Genomic DNA, 24,171 nt, shown 5'->3' with positions numbered 1-24,171 from the left:
CGCCACCGGCCGCGGGGTCTTCCAGACCCAGTGCCGGCCACACCCGTGCTGGACGCACAGCGGCTGAGCACTGAAGTTCAGAGACGGGCCTTCAGTGCCCCGCCCACCCCAGCCTTCCCACCACCATGCACCCACATGCACGCAGCGTGCACACACAGATACTCTCCACTGTTGCACAATCGCCTCACCCTGTCGCTACGTCTCTCTCCCAGATTGTGACTCGGGTGTGAAAAGACCCATCGGAGCAGACGGACAGGAGACCATCCAGCCAGGTACTGTCACGACAGGACCCCTAGAAACTGTTTATAGAGTTTGTGCTCATGGAGAACGGCCGGGAGTCCCGCCAGGGGCACGGAGCCACCGACAGGGTAGAAACATGTGCGGACTCGCCTTAGAACCCAGGGCAGGGCCGGGGATGACCACCTGTCACCAAGTTGCCCCTACAGTACGAAGCCTCTGTTCACAGGGTCGGTAAGACTCAACGGATAAATAAGTGCTTTCTCACCCAGAACGTGAGTCTGTATGTGTGTGAAGGACAGCTGTGCATTATTGACCCGTTAAATAGGGTGAGGATCAGGTCTACATGTGAGAAGACTTTGGTCCAGCCATGAATGAGTGCTTGAGAGAGCAGGGCAGATGGATATAGACAGGAGGCCCGGTGACCCTGGCTCCGTGGAGGGGCTGGGGGCAGTCCAGAAGTGGACTCGGCTGCCATCAGACAGGTGAAGTCTCCAGCCGGGGGGCCTAGAAGCTGAGGAGGGGAGCCAGGCAGAGGGATGAGTCCAGGGGGCGCCTGCTCAGGATCTGAAGAGCAGAGCGCAGAGGGTGAGGTTTTCAGAGCTGAAGAGGCTGACAGGCCATCTGGACATCGGGGCGGCATCGGCTCGCCTGTGGGAGCCGAGGTCTGGGGCTGCCTCCCAAGATGCAGGCTAGGGTTGGAGAAGAGCATCAGGACCTGTGGGCCCCACCACGGGGTGTGCGGGTGGGTCAGGCACTCGGGCCAGGGTGCAGAGCGGGAACAGCACCCCCAAAACTTCCAGGGGTCAGGCCAGTCTCGCAGCTGCAGGAAGGCCCTGGGGGTGCGGCTCTGCAGGCTGGAGGCCCAGCCCCCTGAAAACGTCCAGGGTCCTTTCTTCTGATGACCTAGGCTGGCCGTGTGTGCACCTCGGACCACTCCTGTGGCAGAGGAGCCCACAGCTCCTCTCTGGCCATCAGATGGGGCCAAGGTAGGAGCCCTGCTGGATCCCAGGCTGACGGACAAAAGGCCTCTCAAAGAACCGCTGCCCCTGCACAGGTCCCTGGTCTGATAAAACGCCCCTGCGTGGTGTCCCCAGCCAGAGGCGGCCACCTCCAGGTTTCATCTACACAACCCAGCAGCAAGTCGTGGCCGGTTCTGAACATAATCAAAGTCACAGAGCAAATTTCAAAGTCTTCCTCCATCCCTGGCGAAATTTCCAGACAAAGAAAGGCATCCATACTGGCTGATGTGGATGGGGGGGCCCAGATGAACGAGGCTGACTTGCCCTGATGAGGGGTACCCCCCTCACCAGCATGGCCCCCGTTAGCCTCCAATGGGACTGCCTTCATTTGCATTTTATATTAACATTACGATTGCATTACACAGTGAAATTAAAGTTGTATCAGCATCAAGATTAATTGAATCATCAGATCACACTGATCGTTAAGTGGAAGCAGGTTTTCACGGCCGATGCTCTTGACCTTAGCAACATCTGACGCCGTGAGGCTGGGTGTGGACAGTGGTTAAAACGGCCCTCTTCTCTCTTGGCAGGTTGTGTTGGAGGACCCAAAGGATCCCCAGGCCAGCCGGGTCTCCCCGGCCCCCCAGGTAATGGGAGAGCCCTTCCCGCCCTGCTCACAGCGTCCCCACCTTCTCTGGCCCTCCTTCTCTGCCCCTGGCAGCCCCCCTGCCCAGACGTCCCGGGTTCTGGGTACAGTGCCGCACGCTGGCTGCTTCTGCGGGGGGCTGGCTTGCGCTCATCGTTGCAGGAAGCTAGTTGAACCCTGAGCCTGTCGTCCACACGGCTCTCCATGACCCTCCCTGCCTGAGCCCTGGAGAGGCCTGTCTGCCGTGGACCCCACACAGGCACCAAGGCTGCTGCCCCCAGAGTGGTGACCACTCCGGGGGGGTGGGCTCAGAGACAGTTTTCAGCGGGTCCAGGGGAAGCAGAGCCCAGAAGGTACACCCGTCAGGTGAGAAGAGAGGGGCGTGAAGAGCACTCAGCTTCTGGTGGAGACCGAAGTTCCATTGCTGGTCTACACTGACCCTCAGTTGCTGAATGTAGACTGATACTCAGTTGCTAGTGTAGACCAACAGTTTCTGGTGTAGACCGCCCCTCAGCTGCCGGTGTAGACCGACCCTCTTTTGCTGGTGTAGACCCACCCTCAGCTTCCGGTATAGACCACCCCTCAGCTGCCGGTGTAGACAGCCCCTCAGCTGCCGGTGAAGACCGCCCCCCAGCTGCCGGTGTAGACCGACCCTCTTTTGCTGGTGTAGACCACCCCTCAGCTGCTGGTGTAGACCGACCCTCTTTTGCTGGTGTAGACCAACCCTCAGCTGCTGGTGTAGACCGACCCTCTTTTGCTGGTGTAGACCACCCCTCAGCTGCTGGTGTAGACCGACCCTCTTTTGCTGGTGTAGACCACCCCTCAGCTGCTTGTGTAGACCGACCCTCTTTTGCTGGTGTAGACCACCCCTCAGCTGCTGGTGTAGACCAACCCTCAGCTGCCAGTGTAGACCCACCCTCAGCTGCTGGTGAAGACCGCCCCTCAGCTGCCGGTGTAGACCGCCCCTCAGCTGCCGGTGTAGACCCACCTTCAGCTGCCGGTGTAGACCCACCCTCAGCTGCCGGTGTAGACCCACCCTCAGCTGCTGGTGTAGACCCACCCTCTTTTGCTGGTGTAGACCCACCCTCAGCTGCCGGTGTAGACCAACCCTCAGCTGCCGGTGTAGACCGCCCCTCAGCTGCCGGTGTAAACCCACCCTCAGCTGCCGGTGTAGACCCACCCTCAGCTGCTGGTGTAGACCAACCCTCAGCTGCTGGTGTAGACCCACCCTCAGCTGCTGGTGTAGACTGACCCACAGTTGATGGTGTAGATCGACCCTCTATTGCTGGTGTAGACCAACCCTCAACTGCTGGTATAGACCGACCCTCTTTTGCTGGTGTAGACCGACCCTCAACTGCCGGTGTAGACCACCCCTCAGCTGCTGGTGTAGACCCACCCTCAGCTGCCGGTGTAGACCCACCCTCAGCTGCTGGTGTAGACCCACTCTCAGCTGCCGGTGTAGACCGACCCTCTTTTGCTGGTGTAGACCACCCCTCAGCTGCCGGTGTAGACCAACCCTCAGCTGCCGGTGTAGACCGCCCCTCAGCTGCCGGTGTAGACCCACCCTCAGCTGCCGGTGTAGACCCACCCTCAGCTGCTGGTGTAGACTGACCCTCTTTTGCTGGTGTAGACCCACCCTCAGCTGCCGGTGTAGACCAACCCTCAGCTGCCGGTGTAGACTGACCCTCTTTTGCTGGTGTAGACCAACCCTCAGCTGCCGGTGTAGACCCACCCTCAGCTGCCGGTATAGACCGCCCCTCAGCTGCCGGTGTAGACTGACCCTCTTTTGCTGGTGTAGACCACCCCTCAGCTGCCGGTGTAGACCAACCCTCAGCTGCCGGTGTAGACCGCCCCTCAGCTGCCGGTGTAGACCCACCCTCAGCTGCCGGTGTAGACCCACCCTCAGCTGCTGGTGTAGACTGACCCTCTTTTGCTGGTGTAGACCCACCCTCAGCTGCCGGTGTAGACCAACCCTCAGCTGCCGGTGTAGACCAACCCTCAGCTGCTGGTGTAGACCGACCCTCAGCTGCTGGTGTAGACCCGCCCTCAGCTGCTGATGTAGACCCACCCTCAGCTGCCTGTGTAGACTGCCCCTCAGCTGCTGGTGTAGACCCACCCTCAGCTGCTGGTGTAGAACCACCCTCAGCTGCTGGTGTAGACCAACCCACAGTTGATGGTGTAGATCGACCCTCTATTGCTGGTGTAGACCAACCCTCAACTGCTGGTATAGACCGACCCTCTTTTGCTGGTGTAGACCGACCCTCAACTGCTGGTGTAGACGGACCCTCAGTCGCTGGTGTAGACCCACACTCAGGTGCTAGTGTAGACCCACACTTAGCCCTGTCCGCTGCCAGGGGTGCTGTTTCTGGGCTGATGTTCCCTGGGCTCATCACTTCCCTGTTTCCTAAGAGACCATGTGGGGTCGGGGGCGGGCCTTGACCCCCTCTGTCCCTCTCCTGCTGGGGTCTCCTCACGGCTCTGATGTCTGTCCTGGTCTCTCTGGGTCATTTAGGTGCCAAAGGCCTCAGAGGAATCCCAGGATTTTCAGGAGCCGACGGAGCTCCAGGGCTCAAGGGTCTCCCGGGAGATCCAGGTCGAGAGGGATTCCCAGGACCCCCAGGTGAGTCGGGGTGGGACGCCACTCGGCCCCGTAGGTTCGGGGAAGGGCTGTGTACGATCTGGGTGCTCCAGCTCCATTGTCTTAACATTTAGAAACTGTCAACACATGCTCAATGACAATTTTTGCTCGTCCTTGGGAAATTAAAAAATGTCTCTCTTTTCATCGCTGATCTTTTGTGGAAGAAACTTACAGATCTTGCATGGAAAAAAAAAAGACAAGTAGGCAGAAAGGTTTTTCTCTGGTGGCTATGAGACAGTCTAAGGACACGTAAAGTTACCCTCTCAGCCCTCATCATCGATATATGATCTGCTGATCACTCACTGGATACCACGCAAAGAACACCTGTGTTCTGCTGTTCACCGCATTGCCCGTCTGCACTGCAGTTTACAGCTTGTCTGAGTCAGCAGTTCAAATCATTTCACCTACATTTGACCCAGCAAAGTATCATGGGAGCCATTGAGTAGTTAAAAGAGCTTAAACATTTTAGCTGTATATGGAGGGAAATGAGCGTGCTTCCAGTAATGAATGGTGGGCAGGAGTTGGCAGTACCTGCCTGTGTGTCCACACACCCTGGAAAACGACTCAGTGACCCCAGACACAGCTGTCCCTTTGGGGTCCTGGCTCGGAGTGGGTGCAGGAGCCCAGCTGCATTACTTGGTACACAGAGGGCCAGGCACTGGGGAATCGTGTTATCTGAACAAAGCTATAGATGGTTTCACTGAGGGCCCCCCCCAACCCACCCAGCCAAACATCCGCTGCAGGATCCCGGCCACATCCTCTCCTAGGCTCCCTGGAATCACTCTCACCGCCCCGAACTGGTAAAACATCCAAACTCTCCTACTTCTAGAAAGTTCTCAGTTGGAATGAAGCCTGCCTCCCAGGAGGTCCCGTTGATTGTTCCTTGAGTCAGTGGTTCTGCTCCATAAGCACCCCTCACCCACAAGGGGAAACCGTGGCCACATGCCCCATAGACATCTCGCAAGTGGGAGACCTGACACCAGGAATGCAAACATTTCTTTTTATGACTCAGTGTCTGTGCCCGCAGAAATCTCCCGTCCTTCCTTGACTGCTCTCCAGCCTGTCAGCATTCCTTTCAACCAAGCTCCAGGAACTAAAGAGAACATTCCAGATGTCTAGACTCACGCAGAACAGTGGATTCCTCACATGTAGACCCTTAGCAAACGTGTTCAGCAAAGAATAGCTGAACTGTGCCCCTTCCCTGTCCTGCACCCCGCCAGCTGGTCTACTCCTAAACTTACAGTCCAGGATCAGCCCCTGATGGGCCTTCTTCCTGGAGTCGGTGTCCCAGGCCACAGGGACCATGCCTTTCACATGTTGCTCCGTGATTTGCAGAACTAGGAAACCTGCCCCCTGTGTCTGTTAGCAAGGCCTTGGAGAGAAGCAAAGGGAAGTGTTTCCACATTTGCCGCCCACCTGGGATGTTGAGAAGTTACAGCTTTGTCCCTTTGGTGACAGCACATGTGCTGAAGTGAGGTGTGAATCGTTTTGAGAGGATGCTAATTCATTTTTTTTTTCATAAATGATAACATTTTATTATAGAAAAAGCGTCAATCCCAAATACAGACTTTTGTAAACACTGGAAGGTGAGCAAGTACAGCTTTAAATGTAAATACAAAACAAAGAGGCAAAACCTACAAGCATTTTGCCTTTAAGAGAAAATGTCACGTTGTCCTGCAGAGGTGATCCCGCCCCAGCACGAATGCAGCTTCATCTCCCATAAGGGCATCGTGGCATCAACCTATAGGACGGTTAGGATGCTAGTATGTTAATACCTTCTTGCCTTGAAAACGAAGGGGATTTGGGAATCACAGTTCGTGTGCCCAGCCGAGCAGGCTTAAACTGCAGGAACTGGCCAGCGAGTCAGATGCGCCTTCATCAGACTGGAGGAGGTCACGGTGCTTGTGAAAGCCTGTTCCTCATTCAGGCCTGCCCGCTGGTGTCCACAACCTCCCTGTTCATGACCCCAGACTCGCGAATGCTGAGGGCTTCAGTCCAGGGAGCGCTGACCCGGCCGCCCCCTGGTCCACCGTAGCTACCACGCAGGGCTGGGTTCAGACTTGGGAAGGCAGAAGGACACCCCTGGGAGCCGTGTGGGTTCGAGACCAGAGACGCGGCAGGCGCTCGAGCCGACCCCCCACAGCAGGCCCCCGCTGTCTCCGGTCTCTTTCTGGCGCTGACCTCTGTGCTGACCTCTGCGCTGACCTCTGCTTATGGGGATGCCCTGTGTTTCCTTTCAGGCTTCATGGGACCCCGAGGCTCCAAAGGTGCAGTGGGCCCCCCTGGCCTGGATGGACTCCCTGGCGCCTCCGGCCTACCGGGGCCAGTTGGGCCCCCAGGGGACAGGGGCCTTCCTGGAGAAGTGCTGGGGGCCCAGCCCGGGCCCCGGGGAGACTCTGGACTGCCTGGACGCCCCGGACCGAAGGGCCCTCCCGGAGAAAGAGGCCCGCCTGGCTTCAGGGGTGAGTCACAGAGGCAAAGGAGAGGGGGCACAGGGCCACTGCTCCGAGGCTCCTGGTGGGGGTCGGGGTCGAGAATCCCTCCTGGGGGCTAGGGGAGAAGCCCAGGACCGCACGTGGGACCGTGGGTCTCCGTCCCACGTGTCCTCTTTGTTCCGGCGTTCCTTCAGAACATTCTAGAGCAGTGATCGCTATGCTGTGTACGCCAGGGGTCCCCAGCCGTTTTGGCACCAGGGGCCGGTTTCGTAGAAACAGTTCCTCCGTGGATGTGGAGGGGGGCTGGGAGTAATGGGGAGCCTCAGGTGAAGCTTCGCCCGCCCGCCACTCACCTCGAGGTGCGTGGTCCAGTTCCCCCCCGGCCACAGACTCGCACTGGTCCCAGACGGGCGGGAAACGGTGTGGGGGCCTGCGGCTGCAGGACGGGTGCGGTCGGCGTGAAGAAGCCAGGGGTGGGCCGTGCTCAGAGAGGGCTTGCGAGGAAGACAGACGGTCTGGCACGCAGCTCAAGGTGTGGGTGCAAAAGGGACAGGTTTAGAGAACGTGACGGTCACCACCTCACCCATGCATGTTCAGCAAGGCGGCAGGGTGCCCATTGACTGGTGTGTGAACAAGGTACCCAAAGCTTTGTGTGTCCAGTTTATGCAAAGCGGGCCCTGAGAGCCCAGAGCGCAGACTTCCATGGGCTTGTGTTGCTGGAGCGGGTGGGGTGACCGCCAGGCCGTGTGGGATCTCCATCAGAGAGGCGTCAGCTGTTAGGGTATCAACTGTGCTGTCTTCAGCCCAGCGTCCGAGCCCAGGCTGACCAGGGCTGCCTCCGGGGTGGGACGTGACGTCCTCCTGCGACAGCGCTGAGGAGGAGCTGTCCCCTGCAGTGAGCCATGCGGGGCTGGCTTCACGGTCTCATCTCCCCTCCCACAGGAAGCCAGGGCATGCCAGGGATGCCAGGCCAGAAGGGCCAGCCGGGCTCCCCGGGACTCTCAGGCCAGCCAGGACTGCCAGGGCCACCAGGACAGCACGGCTTCCCAGGAGCGCCTGGTCGGGAGGGGCCCTTGGGGCCCCCGGGCGCCCCCGGCTTTCAAGGTAAGGACCCATGCTCCCATGTAGTGGACGGGGGACTCGTGTGTGCCGTAGGGAGCCCGCCCTGCAGAGCCGCCGGGGCTCTGAAAGCGCCGTACATGGCCCGGCTCGGGACAGGAGTTCATCCTTCTGCAGTCGGAGGCTGAAGCCCACGGTCACGGCAGCGGCAGAGCTGCTCCCTCCCGGGCCCCGTCTCCATGGTGGACGGCCGGCCGGCTTCTCCCCAGGCCCTCACAGGGACACCTCCTGTGCTGGCATCCTCGTGTCTTCTTTCTATAAGGACACCCGTCATCCTGGCTTAGGGTCATCCTCGCAAACTCGTTTAATTAACCTCAGCCCCTTCTCTGAAGGCCAGCGCTGAATGCCGTCACATCCTGCGGTCTGGGGCTGGGACATACGTGCTCTGCAGAGACACAGTCCAGCCGGTAACAGGTTCAGGACACGCATGTCACCAGACAGGAGGGTCCACCGCTCACACCTTGATGCTCACCTCTGAGGTCACACTTCCCAGCGTCCTTCCCAGACAGTTTTCTAACCAAAAGCTGTTATGGCCGAGGTCTCCAAGGTATCCTGAGAGGAGATCCCTCTGTGCGGCCAGTTCATCCTGTCTTATGTCCCTCCCCCTCCTGACAGGTCTGCCTGGAGACAGAGGAGAGCCGGGGGACACCGGCGTCCCTGGCCCCGTGGGCATGAAAGGCGGCTCTGGGGACAGAGGTGACCCTGGACAGCAAGGAGAGAGAGGTCACCCTGGACACCCCGGATTTAAAGGAGTGTCTGGAATGCCCGGTGCCCCGGGACTGAAAGGTGAGCGCAGAGCACGACCACGGGTCTGCCTGGGGCGGGGGGCAGCCCCGCAGGGTGGAGTGCCCGCCGGCTCTGGGCCCTGGGGACTGCGGACGCTGCCCAGGCTGGCTGTGACCGCTGTGCCAGTGTGTCTGCTTACCACGGTGGGGCGGGGGGCGGTGTCTGAGGAGCAGACCTTACTATCTGCGAGGGGCACTCCCCCGGGAGAAGGGATTCAGGTCCGGAGGCTGGCTGCTGAACAGACACCGCAGCAAAGAGAAGCGCTTGGTCCCCAGCCTAGATGTCCCTGCTCGAGTGTGAGGCGGGGCCCCCAGCTCTGTTCTCTGGCCTTTGCAGTGCTGGCACCACGCTGACTCCCGGGACCTCTTTCTAACCCGGTAGAAAGACCACGGAGCGGTGACTTCCAGTTTCCTCCTTTGTGTCCACTGGCAGTGGCCTTGCGTCTGGTGCCCGATGGCCCACAGGCTGACTCTGCCCTCACGGCGCAGACGGTCCCCTTAGGAAGTGCTGAGAAGCCCTACTGAGAAACCATACTGAGGTCGAGAGTCTCAGCGCCTCCTCACGCAAGTCAGAGGGGCTGCTGCACTGACCATCTGTGCCTGACCCAGCGTGTTTCTTGTTCTCTCTGTAGGGGCCAGGGGCTCCCCCGGGATGGACGGCTTTGAAGGCATGCTCGGCCTCAAGGGCAGACCTGGGCTCCCAGGAATCAAAGGAGAGGCAGGGTTTTTTGGAATTCCAGGGCTGAAGGGCCTGGCTGGTGAGCCGGGTGTGAAAGGTATGTCCCCTCTCAGCCAGACTGAGACTCCCTTTCAGCGGGGCCGACACTGCTCAGAACAGTGTCCCAGGAACCCACACACTAGACACCATTACAGAAGAAACTAGCTCCAGGAACTTGGTCCCTGCCACAGCGCACTGGCCGTGTAATAAGGGAGTGCCCCTAGCAGAAGGACACTTGAGAACCAAACTGACCCGGCTTTAAGAACCAAAACATCCTGAGAAATGCACCCCAGGTATATTCTGAAGGGCAGGAAGCACCTTTGGTGAAAGAGGGACACGGCAGTCCAGGTGGACAGATCCACTCCATGCAGAGAGACGGTGACCCCCAGGAGGGAGCCTGGACCAAGCCCCGGGCCCACCCCAGTGGGGAGACGGTGACCCCCAGGAGGGAGCCTGGACCAAGCCCCGGGCCCGCCCCAGTGGGGAGACGGTGACCCCCAGGAGGGAGCCTGGACCAAGCCCCGGGCCCGCCCCAGTGGGGAGACGGTGACCCCCAGGAGGGAGCCTGGACCAAGCCCTGGGCCCGCCCCGTGGGAGGTGCGCATTGAGGAAGAGTGTTCCCAACAAGCTGTGTTTCCATGACGTTTGTTCAGACACCCTTGTTCTGAAAGTGTCATCACCGTCTCTAAAATTACTGAGTTATTAATAACAAGCGTGGATGGGGATGCAAAGACCTGGAGCCTCAGACCCCACTGGGGGGAATCTCACCGGGTGCGGCCCGGGTGGAGAAGCTGGCGGTGCCTTAGAAAGGCAAACAGAGTTACCTGGCAAATCTCTTCCCGGGTGTGCCCTCCTGGATGAGAGCTGAAACAGGTCCACCCAGAAACTCGTGCACGAATTTCATGGCAGAGTGCTTCACACAGCAGCCCCAGCCAGAAACAACTCCCACAACCACCACAGATAAGGAAAGCGTGGCCTAGCCGTTGGGGGATACTGTTCACCTACGAAAGAATTAGCCTCTGACACATACTGCAACAACACGGATGAAACCTGAAAACACCGCGCCACGTGTTACCTGCTTCCGTTTGCTGAAACGCCCAGAACGGGCCGGTCCTGAGGCAGGAAGGGGGCGTCGGTTTCAGTTGCTGAGAGGGGGACAGAGGCGGGGCTGCTTGTGGGCGCAGAGTCCTCTGGGGGGATAGAGATGTTCTGAAGTCAGCGGTGGTGGGAGGATGGGGTTTCCCGTCACCTGGGTCCCTAGCTCGCGGTCTCAGGGGAGCCTTGCCACCCCGGGCTCCGCAGAAAGGAAGGCAGGAAGGCCGGCGCGGCCGAGCGGCCTTCCCGACGTGGGTGCTAACGCCTGCCTCAGAGGGCCAGGCGGTGACCGCATTCTACTCCCTTCCAGGCAGCCGAGGAGACCCCGGGCCCCCAGGACCGCCCCCCCTCATCGAGCCAGGGATGAAAGACATCAAAGGAGAGAAGGGAGACGAAGGCCCCATGGGACTGAAAGGGTACCTGGGCCTGAAAGGTGAGGCCTGGCCCGACTCGGAGCTGGAGGCCTGGGGTCCCCTGCCCGCCTGGCCCCAATCCATCTGAGGGCACGGCAGGGGCACCCCTGTGCCCACATCCACACTCTGCAGCCCTCCCGACACCTGAGGTCTGCCCGAGGGGCTGGGGTGGTTCCCGGAGGCTGGGAAGCAGAGCAGGGTCCCCAGAAAGTCACACCCGTCTTCCTGCAGGCCTTCCTGGAATGCCAGGTATCCCTGGGCTGTCGGGAATCCCAGGGCTGCCCGGGAGACCCGGCCAGATCAAAGGAGTCAAAGGAGACACTGGAATCCCCGGTGTGCCCGGCTCCCCGGGGTTCCCCGGCGTGCCCGGCTCCCCCGGAATCATGGGGTTCCAAGGCTTCACGGGCAGTAGGGTAAGTGGATGCCTCCTGGGAGCGCCTCTCCCAAGGCCTGCTGGCCCGAGCACGCGGTCCACAGCGTGGGGCTGACAGGTCCAGTAAGGGTCCGCAAGCCAAACTAACATCTCACTTGGGAGCTGAATGCCTCTGGGAAAGTCTCTGCGCCTCTCTTTGCCTCCCCTCTCAAATGTGGGGAGATAACGGGACCCGCCTCGCAGAGCTGCTCTGAGGCTGCAGTGGGCTCCTGAGTTGGGATCCGGCGCATTTGCCCGGGTCAGCCTGGCAGAGGGCAGGGTGCAGTCCTGATTATCCCCCCACCGTCACCGTGTCACTGACGTTATTAATTGCAATAAAACTGCCGCTGTCGGGACTCCCCTGACGGTCCACGGTGGAGACTCCGCCTTGCTCTGCAGGGGCTGCGGGTTTGATCCCTGGCCGGGAACCAAGACCCCACACGCCACGCAGGGTGTGGCCAAAAAGAAAACTGCTGTGGTCACTACTTTGCAGTTTAGTAAGAACAAGTGTGTGGACCATCTGCTATTACTATATTACACTGGAAAACTTGAGGACTTTTCTACAAAATGATGGCATAAAAACCTTGAGAACTGGTTTTAGTGCAATAGCTGGGTATGCTCACCCTTCAGAACTGCACACCTCATGAACGGCCCGTAAGATGGTTTCCTGTTTGACTTTGCTCCAGGGTGACAAGGGCGTTCCCGGGAGAGCAGGCCTCTTCGGCGAGGTCGGCCCCACTGGTGACTTCGGTGAGTGTTGCTGGGAGAAAAACAGGCCACCCCCGATCTAGAGCACCCTGGGCAGCATGGGGATGGCGGGCCCACGGGTGCTCTTAGTCATGTAGAAGCAAATCACTCGCATTCAGGTTGTAGCACCATAGAAGCTACAAAAGCAACCTCAGGAGACCTGACCTCAGCCACCTTTTCCGCACATGACAGGTGACATCGGAGACACGATAGATCTCCCCGGGAGCCCGGGCCTGAAGGGGGAGCGGGGCACCACCGGAATACCAGGTACCCAAGCCATCCGCGTCCCCCGTCCTCTGCAACCCTGCCCCTCCTCTGCAGTCACTTGTGAGCTGGCTCGCGCACCGTGCCATTACCTAGTGAGCCCACGGAGCACGTTGTAGGGCTGGTCTGAGGTCTCCAAGCCCAACATGCAAGGAAGAGTGGGATTTTTTTATTACATTGAGTGTGAGGACATCAGGAAGCCTGTATCTCCCTGCAAGGGAAGATGGTGAGAAGCAGCGCTTGGTGCTGGGAGTCGCTGCAGCCTCTAAACTACCATGTAAGCCTGGGCTCCTGGGATGATGATGCACAAAGCAGATGATGCAATGGCCGGAGCCCCTGCAAGCGGTGAAGGGTCTAGAGGAAAAGCAGGTGGAGTCAGACCCCTCTCCTGAGTAAGACAGCAAGGAAGGCAACCCCCCCAGCCTATGGACGTCAGGGGGTGTCACGCCCCCTCTGTAAGCATCACTGAAGTTCAAGGTCAGAATTCCTGCCAGTGGTCACATCCCAAGGGGCTTGGACTAGATGCTCCTTCATGGGTTTCTATCTCAGGAGACACCCCCCACCCCTGGCCACGTGCTCCTAGGAATGCTCAGGGTGAAGGAGTCTGTTCGCGTGATGGACCAATGAAGAGGGTGCTAAGCTGGTGCTTTAATGAGAATGAGCTTCAGGATGGGAAGGGGTGGTCGCTCTAGCTGAGGTCAGATCCTAAGTGACACTTAGGGCCAGGCAGCCCCGCCTACGAGCTCTTCTGGACTCCTGTGGATCCATGTTTTGGTCTCCCGAAGGCTCTCGTCCCAGACACATGATGCCTCAGGCTGGCTGGATCTCCCATCCAAAATAATTAATCAGCGTCCCAGAAACACCAAAATGTGTGACCCGGAATCTAAGTCTGCCAATAAGCAGCTTTGCCCAAGGAGTTCATTTAAAATGCAGATTCCAGGCGTGATCCAGACCTGAAAGGCTCAAACATCTCCTGCTTGACTAACTCCCCAGATTCCCCAGCACCACACGCATCAGCAAGTGCTCAGATGAGGGGTCTGCCACTCAGATGAAGGATCCACTGCTCAGATGAGGGATCCACCACTCAGATGAGGGATCTACTGCTCAGATGAGGGATCCACTGCTCAGATGAGGGATCTGCTGCTCGGTTTGAGGGGTCTGCTGCTCAGATGAGGGATCCACCGCTCAGATGAGGGATCTGCCACTCAGATGAGGGATCTACTGCTCAGATAAGGGATCCGCCACTCAGATGAGGGATCCACTGCTCAGATAGAGGGATCTGCCGCTCAGCTGAGCCATCTGCTGCCACCTACCAAGGCACCAAACACTGTGCCTCAGAGCACCACGGCAGCTGTACACTGACCGTTTCTGAGGCCAGGAATTCAGGAACAGGGTGGTTCTCACGAGACTCTACCGTGAGGTCGGCAGGGCCGCCTCACCTGAAGGCTGGACTGGGCTGGACCACCCAAGGCTGAGGTGGTCTTGGTGGGAGGGCCTCTCCTGGGGCTGCTCAGTGTCCTCACGACGAGGCAGCTGGCTTCCTGCAGAGTGGGGACAGAGAGCAGAGGCGCGTATGGCCTGGGCTCGAGGCGACACCCTGTCCTGTCCACGGTGTCCTGGCTCACTCACTCCAGCACTCGGAGTGGGAGGGGCCGCACGAAGCCGTCCAGACCACAGGCGCTGCGCGGGGGTTGGGGGAAATCAGGCTGAGGGAAGCACAGGTCAAGATCTGCATCCCCACTCACAAGGGGAGCACCCGCGGGGAGACAGCATCCTTTTCCAGGCACCCTCGACCCCACGGGCCTTTATCCTCACCCCTGAACCCCATGGGCCTTTACCCACACCCCCGACGCCACAAGCCTTTACTCGCACCCCTGATTCCATGAGCCTTTACCTGCACCCCTGAACCCCACGAGCCTTTACTCGCACCCCTGAACCCCACAGGCCTTTACCCGCACCCCTGAACCCCATGAGCCTTTACTCGCACCCCTGAACCCCACGGGGCTTTACCCGCACCCCTGAACCCCACGAACCTTTACTCGCATCCCTGATTCCACGAGCCTTTACCCTTACCCCTGAACCCCACAAGCCTTTACCTGCACCCCTGAACCCCACGGGCCTTTACCCGCACCCCTGAACCCCACGAGTCTTTACTCGCATCCCTGATTCCACGAGCCTTTACCCTTACCCCTGACCCCAGGGGCCTTTACCCGCACCCCCGACCCCACGAGCCTTTACCAGGCACCCCTGAACTCCACCTTAAGCCCCAACTGCACGGCAGCTGTGGTTTGATTGTTCCAAGCAGCACATCTGTGGTTCCAGGTCAAAAGGGATTCTTCGGCGAGAGAGGCACTGAGGGTGATATCGGCTTTCCGGGGATCACCGGCCTGGCTGGAGTCCAGGGCCCCCCTGGATTCAAAGGGCAAAAAGGTAAGGTCCAGCGGTCACACCGCCCTCCTGGTGCGGCTGAGCCCGCGGTCTCCACGGGCCCAGAACAAGGCCGGCCAGTTCTGCCTGTCAGCTCGTCCCCTGCAGTCACAGCCAGGAGCTCCCCCCGCATGTCCGTCCCCACGTGCACACAGCCCGGCTGTGCAGGACGCGAGGGACTGACGGCCGAGTCTGTGTGTCCGTCTGTCTCTCTGTACCTGCCGTGACAGCCCCCTTTTGGGGTCTGAGTCGCGGAATTCGTCAGAGGCCGAGTTACAGGAGGGAATCCCTTTAGTGATTTTTCTTGCTACTGTTGTGCTCGCTGTTTTCTGGCGTTTGTGACCGCAGGGAGGCTGACCCTCGGAGGGTCTCTGGGCTGTGCCCAGGCTCCCGTGTGGACCCGAGAATGACAATATGCACACACGAGCTCTTCTGATGCCTAGGCTGTGCTCACACCACCAAGGCCACGTGAAGGGGACGCTGGTCTTTACCCACCCAGCCCCTTAGCTGGAGGCCAGGAGGCCTCGGAGCGCCTGCGTGCCCCCTGAAGGATCTATCTGTCCCCCAGGCTTTCCAGGACTCACAGGGCTCCAGGGGCCTCAGGGAGACCCGGGACGGGCCGGAGCGCCTGGCATCAAAGGAGACTCTGGCTGGCCGGGGAACCCAGGCTTACCAGGTAAGAAGAGCCCCCCCGTCCCAGACACCATGCCTGCGGAGAGGTGTTTCCTCCCCAGAAGGCTGAGCACAACCTGCCGGGAGACCTCAGGGTGATCCTCGGTCAGCACCCGGGCAGTGCCGGTGTGGGGATAGCGGCGAGGGTCCCCACAGAGCCGGGACCCGTGCCGCCCTTAAAGGGCCTGGGGGCTCCACGGCCTGGCCTGGACGGCCCTGCTCAGGGGACATGCCCTTGGCCGCTCGCGTGTCCAGTTCAGGGGGTGCACCCTGACCCCGCCTTCACTGCCCCCATCACAAGAGGAGCTGTGGCCTGGGTCCCATGTCCTGCTTCAGAGAGGCTGATCTCCAGAAATCTGGGGGGAAAGACGCGGTGCCAGGCCGCAGCTTCCTAGCACAGCTTTTACACACAGTGACGCGCGTGTCGGGAAGAAACACCCGCAGCACTGCCCAGCCCCCCTCTGGCTGTGAGGAATCTGTGAAAAGATTCCAGGAAGACAGTTTTTAAGTTAATGTTTCTCTCCGGCGACGTGGGAGGGACTGACTGACACGTCCCAGTATTTGCTGAGCTGCTTCCTGGTGGTCCCGCCTTTGAACACACCGGGGGCTCCCCTGGGGGCTCAGATGATAAAGAATCCATCCGCAATGCGGGAGACCCAGGTTCCATCCCTTGGGGAAGATCCCCTGGAGAAGGGCTTGGCAGCCCACTCCAGTATTCTCGCCTAGAGAATTCCATGGATGGAGGAGGCTGGTGGGTTACAAGTCCACGGGGTCGCAGAGTCAGACACAGCCAAGCAACTGACACTGAAGACGCTGGGTGGACGACCGTCCCGCAGCAAATCGAAGCGTCTGGCTGCACTGGGGGTCTCTCTCTGCTCTCCCGAGAACTAACCCTGAGGCTCCCCCACAGGTCTGCCCGGACTCCGAGGCATCAGCGGATTGCACGGTCTGCCAGGCAGCAAAGGCTTCCCGGGATCCCCAGGTAGGGAGCCCCGAGGCCACGCCCAGCAGTGGGGAGACCCTGGGGGGCCGTCGGGGACTTGGGGTAGTCGGGGGCTCAGAGAGCTGGACAACCTGTCCCTGAGGCCGCAGGGACTCGGTCCCACCGGCTGCTGCACAGACCTGGGGGCTTACACAGTAGTGGGGGCTCCTCACAGCTCTGAGCCTGGAGGTCCGGGGTGGGGGTGCCGGCATGGGTGATCCGGGCGAGGACCGTGTTCTCGGCTCTTCTGTGTCCTGACATAGCGGAGATGAGCTCTTGGGTGTCTCTTCTTGGTGGGGGCCCACCCTAGAGGCCTCCTCTAACCCCGATCACCTCTCCAAGGCCCTCCACCAGATCCCACCACGTGGCCTTAGGAATCAACACGTGGGTTTGGGTTCGGACAAGACAATTGCACTCACAGCGGTGGTTGGTGTACAGGGGGCGGGCGGGGGCTGCCTGAAGGAGACACAGAGTCCATCGTCTCCGAAAGCCAGTGACTGTGAGGTTTGCACGGCTCCCCGCTTCTGTGACCTCCACGCACCATCACGCACGGCTCCGTTCCTCACTGGGAATGGAATCCCCTTTCTGCTTTAAGCTTCCTTTTTACGCTTGGATGTGCAAAACTCTCTGCCACTTCCCAGATATTTCTTTATTTTAAACTTAGTTCCTTTCATCTTAAATCTTAATGCTCGGTCATCACTTCATTTTTAAAATGTATTCACTGGACGAGTAATATTTGTAAAGTGTACGATTAATGTATCTTTTTTTAAACTTTTATGGTTTTCTTTTCAGATCATAAAAGTTACTTATGTTGAGAGGAGAAAAGTTTTAAAAAAATACATGTAAACAAAAACAAATCTCCTGTGGTTCCTCCTCTGCTTTTAGATTAGTCTTTGTAGCTGTTTTATATCAGCAAGAGTTCATCTTTCTGTGGTAAATTTGGGTGTGTGTCATTGTATATAAAGTCACACACTTATCCTTCAATTAAGGTTTCAATTCCAGTTTAAACACCCAAGTTATGTTGCTCTTTCCTGCCACCCACCGCTTTGAGTTCCTGATGTGTGAGCAGAGCAGGTTTTAAACAGCGCTTCCCTTTTACGCCTCGGATGAAGCATCCGGAGCCCCATCCAGGAGCCTGGGGACCCTGGGCAGGTCCTAGCTCAGGACCATCTGCATCTCAGGATACGAGCCTTTTTTGAGGGGCCTTGGAGTTCCCCACTATGAAGTGAAGGGCTCGGCTTTGATACCCAGGGTCCCTTCTGAGTCTTGGGCTCGGGGGCATCGAGGCTGCTAGGAGGCTGAGGTCTCCACGCTGTCGTGGGCTGCTCTTGTTTCCAAGTCTCCCCTTCCTCTCATGAGAACAGACTGCCTGGTCCAAGACACTGAGTTACTGTGTTCACCCGGCTGCAGGTGCAGACGTCCACGGGGACCCCGGATTCCCAGGCCCTGCCGGGGATAAGGGTGACCCCGGAGAGCCCAACACCCTTCCAGGTCCCACGGGAGCCCCGGGACAGAAGGGCGAGCGTGGAGCCCCAGGTGAGGCCCGCACCCCAGCATCACCGCCTGCACCCCCAGAACCAACCATGGTGCCCGTGAGTCTGAGAGATGAGCGGTCAGAGCAGGCCAGGTGCTGACTTCTCTGGGGAGAGTTCCCTGTTGCAAACCTCCCACTGGTGTTCCACGGTTCATATACCCCATCCCAATCTTATTCCATCGGGGTTAACTATTGACCGCCCCGCCCTTGGAGGAAGGAAGAGATCAGGCTGCATCCCCGTGGTGCCCCCAGGGCACCAGGTGTGGGGCCTCGCCCACCACATGTGCACAGGAGTGCTGGGGAAATGACTGAGTGAGCGAGGGCGTCGCAGCCCCTGAGCTCTGCCCGTGTGCCAGCCTGGGGCGCGGCAGGAACAGGCCAGGGAGAGGTGGTCTCAGGTGCTGAGAATGAGACCCCTGCCCAGCCCGGCCGCCAGCCGCCAGGCAGGACCTAAACCGACGGGGGCGTGTGGACTCTACACCCGGCATCTCGGAGTGGAGGGCTCCCGGGCGTGCGGCATCACCCAGTGGGCTTTGTTTTCTGACACCTGGGCCCTCCCCCCACCCCCCGGCCCGGCTCAGCCCAGCGTCTCATCCGAGGCGGCCTTGAGCCAGGCGCTGCCTGTGGAGCCGGCGGGGGCGCTGGACCCGACAGGTCATCACACCTGGGCCTCCAAGACCTGGGTCTGAGAGCTGGTGCTCAGGTCAGAATTACCCCTGAAACCAGAACCATCGGCCCCTCAAAGGGGAAGGCAGGCCCTGAGGAGGCCAGCAACCCCACCTCCGATGGATGGGGGAGCACAGACCCCATCATCTGATTCCCCCCCCAGGGCCTGTGACCTCCCCTCCACTTACACTAAGCAGAAACCCCAGTATCCGTTGGTACCCAAGCCCCAGCCTTGATCTGAACCCCAGAATCCCCTGGTACCCGAGTCCTGGCCTTGATCTGAAGGCAGGGGGAGGAGGGGGCCAGCCAGAGGGGCCGCACCATGAGTCCAGGGGGCTACTGGGGCTCAGGCGGCCCCGCTCGGGGCTGGGGTCCAGGCCCAGTTCAGCAGCATGGACACCTGCCCCGAAGCTCAGCCCCGGGACAGTCCCGTCACACACGGTTTCCTCTGGGAGGCACGTCTCAGTCTTCCTGAAACTCTGGACAACACTTCAGTGTGAAGTCTGGGGGCCGATCAAAACAGCCAGGTCACCCTCAAAAAGCACAGATAGGCAGAAAAGGCTCTAGATAGACATTATGGGAGCCTGTTGACATCCTGAGTGGGACTCAGAGCCCCACTCCTGCTTATCCAGGAGCCCCATGGGGCTGCCTGGGGCCACTAGTGAACCCAAGTGAGGAGGTGAGATGCCAATTCAGCCGCTGTGGGCCGGGAGGATGGACCCACCCAGGACACTTGACGTCCAGCTGGAGCCCGGGATCCTGGGGGGCGGCCCGGGGAGGACAGGAGCGGCCGCGCCACCCCCTGTGGGTCCTCCCAGCACGGGTGCTCCCTGGGCCCCCAGGGCTGCTCTCAGCCAATGCCCGTTAGGTGGCCCCGGCAGCTGGCCGCTGAGCAAAAGGCGTGCCGGAGAGGGCAGCCTTGCAGCAGAGGCAGGGCCACAGGCCCCATGGGCAGTGGGAGAGGGCTGGCGGGTGTGTGGGCAAGAGCCCGCTGTGGGCACCTCTCCGCAGCGGCTCTGCTCCTGGGCGGGCTAGGGTATGGAGAAGGGGTAACCCAGGATGGAGAGCTGGTGCTGATTAACTTCCATTTCCCTCCCAGGGGAGCGAGGCCCAATCGGGAGTCCTGGACTTCAGGGCTTTCCAGGCATCACCCCTCTCTCCAACATCTCTGGGTCACCAGGGGACATTGGCGCGCCCGGGATATTCGGCCTGGAAGGTGAGCGGGGCTCACACCCTGTGGGCTGGAACCTCTGGACACAGAAGCCTGGTCACTGCAGGCAGGGGACGCCCCTGATTCCCCCTTGAGGACGTGATTCTGAGGGAGACAGGCCAGGAGGGAAGGAGGGCCCGGGAGGGTTCCCTAGAGGAATCGATGGGCTTTCCCAGGTGAAGCAGTGGTAGGGAACCCGCCTGTCAATGTGGAGACGCAGGTTGGATCCCTGGGTCGGGAAGATTCCTGGAGCAGGAAATGGCAACCCACTCCAGTATTCCTGCCTGGAGAATCCCATGGATGGAGGAGCCTGGTGGGCTAGAGACCATGGGGTTGCAAAGTCAGACATGACTGAGCACAGAGGAATCAAGTTATAGCGTCAGAACGTGGATGCCAGGGGCCAGGGCTGGGGAGCGGAGCGGAGAGGGGAGTGTTCAGTGAGGACAGAGCTTCAGCTGGAAGATGAGCGCGTGAGCGCGTCCAGGGAAGGATGGTGGTGACGTCTGCAGGATGAGGTGAGTGGACTGCAGGCCTCTGAACGGGCGCACTCCAAGGTGGTTAAAATGGTAGACTTATGTTAGCATATTTCAGCACAATAAAAAGCAAAGCTAGCCTCCCAGGGTTACACACTTGCCAAAGCCCACCCCCCAGGGGTGACTTTGCGTGCTCACTCGCCTCTCTCCGGACTGACGCTGGCAGGTTATCGAGGGCCCCCGGGGCCGCCCGGGCCTGCAGCTCTCCCCGGAAGCAAAGGCGATGAGGGGAGTCCAGGAACCCCCGGAAGCCCCGGGACCAAAGGATGGATTGGCGACCCCGGGCCCCAGGGCCGGCCTGGCGTGTTCGGGCTCCCAGGAGAAAAAGGTTGTAACATGGGTGGTGTCCCAGGAGGAGGGAGGGCTTCTCTCGGGGACACTGGTCAGAGATGGCTGGAGACCCCCCTGCACCAGGCCCGCATGTCCTCAACGCCCTGCTTGTCCTGAAGGGCCCAAAGGGGAGCCAGGATTCATGGGCAACATAGGCCCCACCGGGAGCCCGGGCGACCGAGGCCCCAAGGGACCCAAAGGAGACCGAGGACTCCCGGGTGAGTGGGTCTCGCGGGGACACCTCGAGGTCACGGGGCGTGCCGGGGCGTGGGGTGAGCAGGGATGCTGGAGGGGCTGTCTCTGCAGAGCGAGGCGGCTCCGGGAGGCTGGAGAGGGGGTCCACGCCCGAGTCAAGACCCGAGCAGCGGTTCTCAGGCCTCACCTGGCCTTTCTTCCCCCTTCCAGGTGCTCCCGGTGCTGTGGGGACTCCAGGCATCACAGGAATCCCCCAGAGGATTGCGATCGAGCGGGGCCCAGTGGGTCCACAGGGCAGGAGAGGCCCCCCAGGGGCTCAGGGGGAGATGGGGCCACAGGGCCCCCCCGGAGAACCAGGTGGGAGCCCAGCCAGGGGGCGCTGGGCGGGGGCTGGGGGGGCCCTGCCTGCTCTGTTTCTGCCCGTCCCTGCCGGGGGCACTCACCTGTGTACCCGCGGCCCTGCAGGTTTCCGTGGGGTGCAGGGCAAGGCTGGGCCCCAGGGACGAGGCGGCGTGTCGGCCATTCCGGGATTCCGTGGAGACCAGGGGCCCGTGGGGCTGCAGGGACCGGTGGGCTTCGAAGGTGAGTGATGGGCAGGGGGCAGGGAGGTGCCTCAGCTCCGCCGTGGGGCTGACAGGTGGACCGCGGAGCTCAGGGAGGGGTCGGACGAGCCCCGAGATGAGCAGCGCTGAGGGGCTGCCCCCGAGTCCGGCTCCCGGGTTATCAGGACCCACCCCGTGACCCCTGCCCCTGGCAGAGCATGTGGCACAGGGTCCCTGGCACAGGCTGGCCTCCTTCCTCCCCATGAGACATCAGGAGGTGGCTCAGAGAAGGAAGCGGGCGACGTGCTCTGAGAGACAGGATTCCTGAGCTCGCAAAAGCTGAGGACAATGAACTACAAGTGACCGATCCCATTATAGGCACCACTGTGAAGCCTTTTATCGTCGACTTCTAAAAATTATCTGCATGCATGCAGGATGGGATAGGCCAGAAGTAATAGCCATTCATGCAAAAAAAAAAAAAAAGTCCTGGGAGTTGTTGTAATTCACCTGCACTTGGTTTGAGCCAGTGACGTGAGTGCTGTGCACGGTAGAGATAGGCTGCATGGTCACACCCAGACCCCAGCAAGTGTCCACATCACGCCGCTCGAGCAGGAGAGCCTGTGACGCGCGGGGGAGACACCACCTGAGACACGCATAGTGGGGGCTGGGGAGGGGGTGAGGGGCGAGGGGCTGCCCCGTGAAAGAGACAGGGTCACCAGCTGGAGGCGGATCGGCCGTTCTGCGGTATCAGGGGCAGAATTGGGGCCCTGGGTGGACACATGGGGAGTCGGGTTTCTAACCCAGGAACGGCCGCTCCCCGAAGGTCCAGCAGGGAGCCTGCAGCCTGGCATAGAGGAGGCGGGCAGGGCTGGACCGCAGTGCCCCTGGGCCCCTGCACAGTGGCAGACGCTGCAGTTCCCTCGGAAGGAGGTGCCCGGGGGTCAGCTCAGGGGCCTCTGAGTCCACGGCCCCCCATCCAGCCCCTTCATGATAGCCATTCCACGTTCCTGAACGGGGCGGGGGGGACTAAGTGAGGGTAAGTCCTCGCCAGGAGGCTCTCGGCCCCCAAGGGCAGAGCCACTGACCCCAGCCTTGGGGACGTGAATGTCGCCGTGTGCGCCGCCAGCACGTGGGCTGCGGTCCGTGCAGCAGCTGCAAGGCGGCCTCTCTGTCTCGCCCAGGGGAGCCGGGCCGCCCCGGAAGCCCCGGCCTGCCCGGCATGCCCGGCCGAAGCATCAGCATCGGGTACCTCCTGGTGAAGCACAGCCAGACCGACAAGGAGCCCATGTGCCCCGTGGGCATGAACAAGCTCTGGAGCGGGTACAGTCTGCTCTACTTCGAGGGCCAGGAGAAGGCCCACAACCAGGACCTGGGTAGGTACCGCCCGCCAGCCGGCCAGCCCCACCGCGGGTGGCAGGACCCAGCGGCCAGTTACTTCCTGAGTCCCCGGAAGGCACCCGGATGCTCCAAACCCGGGGTCGGGACGGGGCACTGCCCTGTGTCCGGGGCCCTCTGTAAGGGCAGGGGGGAAGCGCCAGTGGAGGCCCCCAAGGGATCGGAGAGCCAGAGCTTGCCCCCTGCCCCGCCTCGTGCACGCTGAGCTCTTCGGGTGGCCGGGGCGTGGCCGGGCCCTGAGTGGGCGGGGCACCCGGGACCCCGCCCCCTCACACTCAGCCACCTCCCTCGGGTGGCCGGGGCGTGGCCGGGCCCTGAGTGGGCGGGGCACCCGGGACCCCGCCTCCTCACACACTCAGCCGCCTCCCTCCGGTGGCCGGTGGCCGGGGCATGGCAGGGCCCTGAGCGGGCCAGGCACCCGGGGCCCCTCCTCCGCGCACACTCAGCCACCTCCCTCCACAGGGCTGGCGGGCTCCTGCCTGGCACGGTTCAGCACCATGCCCTTCCTGTACTGCAACCCCGGGGACGTCTGCTACTATGCCAGCCGTAACGACAAGTCCTACTGGCTGTCCACCACCGCCCCGCTGCCCATGATGCCCGTGGCCGAGGAGGACATCCGGCCCTACATCAGCCGCTGCTCTGTGTGCGAGGCCCCGGCCGTCGCCATCGCAGTCCACAGCCAGGATGTCTCCATCCCCCACTGCCCGGCCGGGTGGCGCAGCTTGTGGATCGGATACTCCTTCCTCATGGTACGTGCTGTGCACCTGCTGTGACTCGGAGCACGGACCCGGGTGGAAATCGAGGTCCTCTCCCCTGCCACCTGTGGCCGTTTTTAAGACTGATCAGGGCGGTTGTTCAGGTTGGGCAGTGCGCAAAGGCACCTGGTCCTTTGTGAGAGCGGGAATGCAGCCTGCGCTTTGCTAATCCAGCCGTGTTTGGCCTGGGGCTGCCCGAATCTGGGTGGGACACAGAAGTTTGCCACCAGGCCTTTTTACAACCCTAATGAGGACGATTTGGCTATCTTGACAGCATTCCTTACAATTTGCCTGTTTACTTACCACTATCACAGAGAGAAAGTAAAGTCCAGAGGGGAGGCTGGGTCTTGTGTTGCGTTTGTATTTATTATGACTGTTGTAACTCCCATTGTATTGACAGGATACCCAACATGTTAAATGTTTCATAAACTATGTCAATCACATTATATATATATATAT

At 60.5% G+C, this 24,171-nt stretch overlaps 1 protein-coding gene across 1 annotated transcript in view; it reads left to right on the top strand.

Moving 5' to 3' along the window:
* The window catches only part of COL4A2 (collagen type IV alpha 2 chain), a 159,603-nt gene that overhangs the window by 133,333 nt on the left and 2,099 nt on the right, over nucleotides 1-24,171 (top strand). The window contains exons 26-47 of the mRNA XM_070380741.1: nucleotides 213-272; nucleotides 1,790-1,846; nucleotides 4,358-4,465; nucleotides 6,724-6,945; nucleotides 7,861-8,022; nucleotides 8,653-8,823; nucleotides 9,455-9,598; nucleotides 10,946-11,068; nucleotides 11,280-11,461; nucleotides 12,147-12,210; nucleotides 12,400-12,474; nucleotides 14,794-14,901; nucleotides 15,467-15,574; nucleotides 16,481-16,552; nucleotides 17,963-18,088; nucleotides 19,852-19,968; nucleotides 20,662-20,823; nucleotides 20,945-21,043; nucleotides 21,231-21,377; nucleotides 21,486-21,602; nucleotides 22,744-22,935; nucleotides 23,420-23,706. Coding sequence (XP_070236842.1) covers nucleotides 213-272; nucleotides 1,790-1,846; nucleotides 4,358-4,465; nucleotides 6,724-6,945; nucleotides 7,861-8,022; nucleotides 8,653-8,823; nucleotides 9,455-9,598; nucleotides 10,946-11,068; nucleotides 11,280-11,461; nucleotides 12,147-12,210; nucleotides 12,400-12,474; nucleotides 14,794-14,901; nucleotides 15,467-15,574; nucleotides 16,481-16,552; nucleotides 17,963-18,088; nucleotides 19,852-19,968; nucleotides 20,662-20,823; nucleotides 20,945-21,043; nucleotides 21,231-21,377; nucleotides 21,486-21,602; nucleotides 22,744-22,935; nucleotides 23,420-23,706 — 2,903 coding nt within the window. The remainder of the gene's footprint in view (nucleotides 1-212; nucleotides 273-1,789; nucleotides 1,847-4,357; nucleotides 4,466-6,723; nucleotides 6,946-7,860; nucleotides 8,023-8,652; nucleotides 8,824-9,454; nucleotides 9,599-10,945; nucleotides 11,069-11,279; nucleotides 11,462-12,146; nucleotides 12,211-12,399; nucleotides 12,475-14,793; nucleotides 14,902-15,466; nucleotides 15,575-16,480; nucleotides 16,553-17,962; nucleotides 18,089-19,851; nucleotides 19,969-20,661; nucleotides 20,824-20,944; nucleotides 21,044-21,230; nucleotides 21,378-21,485; nucleotides 21,603-22,743; nucleotides 22,936-23,419; nucleotides 23,707-24,171) is intronic.

This window comes from Bos mutus, chromosome 12 (assembly GCF_027580195.1).
Source record: "Bos mutus isolate GX-2022 chromosome 12, NWIPB_WYAK_1.1, whole genome shotgun sequence".
NCBI lineage: Eukaryota > Metazoa > Chordata > Mammalia > Artiodactyla > Bovidae > Bos > Bos mutus.
This window is presented reverse-complemented; position numbering and strand designations above follow the sequence as displayed.